This window comes from Sorex araneus, chromosome 4 (assembly GCF_027595985.1).
Source record: "Sorex araneus isolate mSorAra2 chromosome 4, mSorAra2.pri, whole genome shotgun sequence".
Lineage (NCBI taxonomy): Eukaryota > Metazoa > Chordata > Mammalia > Eulipotyphla > Soricidae > Sorex > Sorex araneus.
The window spans coordinates 176,782,546-176,787,911 of NC_073305.1; the positions used below are offsets into that span (position 1 = coordinate 176,782,546).

General features: G+C 51.7%; 1 protein-coding gene across 1 annotated transcript; it reads left to right on the forward strand.

Annotated features, from left to right (window-relative positions):
- Positions 1–448: 448 nt before the first annotated feature.
- Positions 449–5,035, forward strand: LOC129404381 (UL16-binding protein 6-like). The gene is made up of 3 exons (XM_055136746.1): positions 449–693; positions 896–1,171; positions 4,956–5,035. The coding sequence occupies exons 1-3, from the start codon at positions 528–530 to the stop codon at positions 5,033–5,035; spliced, it is 522 nt and encodes a 173-aa protein (XP_054992721.1). The 5' UTR covers positions 449–527.
- Positions 5,036–5,366: the final 331 nt, after the last annotated feature.

The following is a 5,366-nucleotide window of genomic DNA, read 5'->3' on the forward strand; positions in this document are numbered from 1 at the left end:
AAGCTTGAAGATCTCGGTCACGGGTCCTGTATACCTGGGATTTTCTGCAAGTTCCTTCATAGGTGAGGCTTGTCCAAGCATGTGGAAAGTGGCCTTGAGTATGGCTACAACTGGGTTCTAGAGGTTTTTGGCTGCAGAAGTTCTATTTGGGGTGGGGAGGGAAACTCAACCGCCCCCCTCCAAGGTGTCCAGAGAAGACATCCTGGCGTGGGGTCAGGACATTATATGTCACTCTCTTCTGGGAACTTTATTTCACAGTCTCTGGGTCTTGGCCACTGATGAGATTACATGGTGCCGGGGAGAAGGGGTGCAGTTTGTGAATGTAATTGCCAAGCTACTGGAAAACTGGGGATCTGGGGGGAGGAGGCCCAGTCCCGTTCCATGCAGGTTCCTCTTTGATCAACTTGAACTCTCCGCTGGGATTTTCCTCCACAGATGCCCATTTTCTCAGCTATCACATCGCCATCACTCCTAACCCCAGATATGGACAACTGTGGTGTGAGGTTCAAGGCTGTCTGGATGGAAATATGTTCCTCAAGTATCACTGTGAGAATGAGGTGAAACCAGTTGTTCATCAGGGGATGAAGGTGGAGATCCTGAAGGATTTGAAGACCCAGGAAGCAGCTATGAAAGAGGTGACAGAGGAGATTAAAAAGAAACTGCTTGAGATGAAACAAATTACTACAGCAAGTGGTGAGTTTGAAGAGCTCAAGTAAACAGAAGTAACTGTAGATTAGGGTGCTCTGGTGTTTATTTAAAAACCTGAGTTTAGTTCAGCCCAGATACCCAGCAGCTAGTCAGGACATAGAGAGCAGGAAGAAGTCCATGGACAGAATGGGGTGGGGACTTTGGGATTCGTGAAGATCAGAGACTGACCTCTCTTCCTCGGGGGCAGATCCTCTCTCCCTGCAGATAAAGTTAAAGTGTGAGAAGGAAGCCAATGGACACACCCATGGGTCTTGGGAGTTTGGCTTTGATGGACAGACATACCCTCTCTTTGACTCAAAGAAGAAGATCTGGACAGAGTTTCATCCTGAGGGCAGAGAATTAAAGAACACAATAAGTGATGACAGTGATTTGACTAAGTTATTGGTGATGGTCTCAAATGGAGACTGTTGGATATGGCTTGAGTGGGTTTTGGCACACTGGGATGAGTTGCTAGATAGGGCAGGTAATTGAGAAGAGGGGAGGAAATGGTAGCACTTTCTCTCTCCCTCTCTCTCTCTCTCTCTCCCCCCCCCCTCTCTCTGTGTAGTAATGTAGCAACCCTTGGTAAGTCTTCTTGGGGGAATAATAGCTATTGGTGTGTTTGCTCTACCATATTCCTTTTTCTTCTTATCTCCTGACATCTGTTCCTCACTGTGCAAACATTTGATATTCATTGTAGATTATATTGACCCCAAGTATGGGGGTATTTATCTTTTTCCCAGATCTTCCTTTTACTCTTCCTATTTTTTTTTATTTTATCACCATGTGGAAAGTTACAAAGTTCTCAGGTTTATGTCTCAATTATACAGTATTCAAATACCATCCCTTCACCAGTGCCCATATTCCACCACCAAAATCCCCAGTATACCCCCCGCCCCCGCCCCCCACCCCAACTGTATAACTGATGAATTTCACTTCATTTTCTCTTTACCTTGATTACGTTCCATATTTCAACACAAAACTCACTATTGTTGTGGGAGTTATACCCCCAAACAAGATAGCTCTATTAAGGAAGCATTTGATAATTAGTTTTCCATTAAAAGATTGTATGTTTTCAGGTTTTAGAAAAGGTCGCGCGGCCACGTTAGCGGTCGCACGGCTCAGATGTGTCCCAGTCCCAAATCCTGGAGCCGTGTTAGTTACTGCTCAGTGTCGCCAGGGCTCCATCTGGAGAAGGTGTGCTGGCTGCACCTCCTCCTTCCGGCTCCCCGGTGTTGCTGGCCCAATTCGGGTCAGAAGCATTTTCCGGGCCGCGTTGCTCACCAGAATGCCTGTCCGCTTCTCTGTTGAATGTGGCAAGATGGCGCCGAGGGTGGGTTGAGGGCGTGACTTCCAGCGGCCGGGACCACTTGGAGGCTGGGCTGGCGCCGCCCCACTCCAGTGCCCCCCCCAGGCTCGGATGTGTCCCAGTCCCACATCCCAGAGCCGTGTTAGTTGCTTCTCAGTGTCGCCAGGGCTCCATCTGGAGAAGGTGTGTTGCCCTTACTTTCTAACACCTCCAAAAGGAGAGCCCTGTCGAGAGATTTGGATGAACCCAGGGTAAGCTGTAAGCTACCCTGGCATAGAAAATAGACAGGCTAAGTGCCATAAGTATAATAAATTGAGACCATGGTCATGGAACAAACTCTGTCATGACCCAAAAAAGGAGTAACTCAATAAGGACTCAGTGAAGTTATGAAAGACTCACCTGGCCTGAGGACTGGGGTCTGGTATACATAGCAAGATGTCCCCAGGAAGAGTTACCCTTTAAGCTTAATATATTTCTTCTGTGTCCATACAAAATGACTAAAAATAAGTGGATTAACTGAGGAAAGGAGAAAGCAATATTCTCTTAGATGGAATTGGAATTCCATCCTTGAGTGGATCTCCTAGTAATCTAGAGTGCTGAACCCCGGAGGAGAAGTTGTCCCTGAGTTAATCTCCTAGAAGAACTTTCATTGAAGAAAGGGCTTTACATCTGCTTGTTATTATGATAATGTTCAACCCCACCTATGTGTACCCCCACCCGTCACGATTTCTATATAATTAACACTATTAGACTTGAATGAAGAGTCACTGATTACCAACCAGCCTGTGGCTGGCCCTGTTTCTTTGCCAGCCACCTTTGGCCAGTCTTGGGAGGTGGTTCTTGACCACCAGAACCCAAGCTTGAACTCACAGAACAGTCTAGAAAAGAGACAAAATGGAGAGGGGCGGGAGGACAATGAGAAAAGGAAGAAATTGGTAAGTGGTCAAGGGCTTTGGATCTACCAGTAACGGTGGTTTTAACATAAAACACAGTGGTTGACAAGATGAGAAAGCACAGTGGTTGACAAGATGAAAAAGCACAGTGGCTGACAAGAAGAGAAAGCACAGTTATGGGGCTGGAGTGATAGCACAGTGGGTAGGGCATTTGCCTTGCACGCGGCCGACCCGGGTTCAAATCCCAGCATCCCATATGGTCCCCTGAGCACCGTGCCAGGAGTAATTCCTGAGTGCAGAGCCAGGAGTAACCCCTGTGCATCGCCAGGGCGTGACCCAAAAACCAAAAAAAAAAAAAAAAAAAAGAAAGCACAATTATTGACAAGAACAGAAAGCACAGAGGTTCACAAGAAGAGAAAGCACAGTGGTTGACAAGATGAAAAAGCACAGTGGCTGACAAGAAGAAAAAGCAGAGGTTGACAAGAAGAGAAAGCACAGTGGTTGACAAGAAGAGAAACTTGAGCTCTAAACCACAACCACAACTGAGAGCTCTGAATCTTCCTGCCAAGAGAGAAGAGGGTGGGGGTGGGAGGGCTAGGGTGGAGTGGGGGACGGGTAGAATGGAGCTTGGGGGAGAGTGGAGGAAGTTGACACTGGTGGTGGGATTGCTCTTGTCATATTGTATGTATGTCTAAGACTCAGCTAACAATGACTTTATAAATCACGTTTCTTTGGCTGGAGGGATAGTACAGCAGGCAGGGTGTTTGCCGCACCCTGGGTTCGAGTCCCAGCATCCCATATGGTTCCCCGAGCACCGACAGGAGTAATTCCTGAGTGCAGAGCCAGGAGTAACTCCTGAGCATTGCTGGGTGTGAACAACAAAAAATTTTTTTCTTTACATTAAAACACACACACACGCACACACACACAACACACCAATGAAGCAAGAGATAAGAGATTCAGGGTCCCCATCCCTTCCAAGAGTGATTCCTAAGTGCTGAGCCAAGAGTTAAACGCTGAGCACCACCAGGTGTGGCAAAAAAAAAAAAAAAAGTCAAGAGATTCAGGCACCCCCCCCCCTCCGTCCGTCCCACTTCTCCAGCACCCGCGCCCCCGCCCCAGCTCAGAGGGGCGAGGTCTTCCCCTGCCCCGTCCCGCACTCACCCGAGCTCCTCGCTACTCCGCGCTGTGCCGCCTGTGGCGGCCAGGTGGCTGCCTCGACGCCCGGCCACTCCCGGGGTGTCGCGCGAGGAGCTTCTCTGTCCCCGGCCTGGGCACCCGCCGCAGAAGCGCGATGGCCGCGATCCGCACGATTTACCCGCACCAAAACTGCTCCGGGGCGTGGTGCAGTCTGCAGGCTCCAAGACCTGCACGCGGTGTTTCAAAATTCAAGTTGCCTGGCAGGACGGACGCGTGCAAGTGTCAGCTGCAAATCTAAGTTTCCGTTCCAGCGTTGCTTTCCCAAGTTTTTCTCCTGAGCGGACACGCCCAATCCGAGTGGTGGCAAGCAGCGCGGGTGCCCGTCCAGGAACGCGCGGCTGGGGCGCGGGGACGCCCTTCGCGCCTCGCCTGATCCACGGGGCCCAGGGGGCAGAGGTGTTCGGGCGGGCCAAGGACCCGCAGGACCAGTTCCGCCCTTCCGCCCCGTCCCCCTCCGTCCAACCCGCTCCCGCTCCCGCAATTCCCTGGGACGCCCCTAGCCGCCTTTGGAAAGACACTTGGCCTGTTCGGAGAGCGAGTAAACATCCACCAGGCCACAGGAAGGTGGCGGCCTTCCTACCTGCACCCGGCCTCATAGGGCCCGTGAGTCAGCACCCGGAGACAAGGGGAAACTGAGTCAAACGCTGGCCCCGGGGCACGTCGGCACCCTGCAGCTTGTATTCTCGCGATACCTGTAACATCTGCCTTCAGGACAGACGTTATCAGGCAGGACGCGTGCAGGCTCGGGGCCTCGATCTCAGCTTGCTTTACCACATCTCTGGGCCTGCATCTACCTGCGATCCTCGGGCCCACACCTCCCCATCCTACGGTGTCCCCCACCTCTGCTTATCCCCGTCCTCCTTCAGGCTTCCTGACCCTTCCGCCACTGGGTGTCCTCACCGCGTTGTCCCAGGAGGAGGAGGCCGGCTGGGGGATCCAACGCTAAGATCATTGCGTAAGGAGCAGACGCGCTCAGAGAGGTCTGGGCTCCAGCACGGCTCGGCTAGTGGGCTCCAGCCCCCGGGAAACGTTGAGAAGAGACCAGGGGCTGCTTATTGTGGGGGGCGGGAGGAGAAGACCGACATCACTGCTAACACTTCGTGTTCCAAGAGCAGGACCAGCTTGCGCTGTAAGTTCCCTCCCTAGCTGCGGCCTCGCTGCCAGACTTGAGCAACTTCTTTGCAGGAACCATTTATGGTGGAGCTGTCGCCGTGGCAACTGAATTTGTTGGCAGCCTGTTTGCTCTGGGGGACCAGTGGCTGCAGTGCTCATGCCAG

Excerpts from the sequence above, each read along its gene's own strand:
- LOC129404381 (XM_055136746.1), top strand. The coding sequence starts at position 528 with ATGTTCCTCAAGTATCACTGTGAGAATGAGGTGAAACCAGTTGTTCAT. Across the intron at positions 694-895 it reads ACAAATTACTACAGCAAGTG|ATCCTCTCTCCCTGCAGATA; the intron begins GTGAGTTTGAAG and ends CCTCGGGGGCAG. Across the intron at positions 1,172-4,955 it reads TGAGTTGCTAGATAGGGCAG|GCTTCCTGACCCTTCCGCCA; the intron begins GTAATTGAGAAG and ends GTCCTCCTTCAG.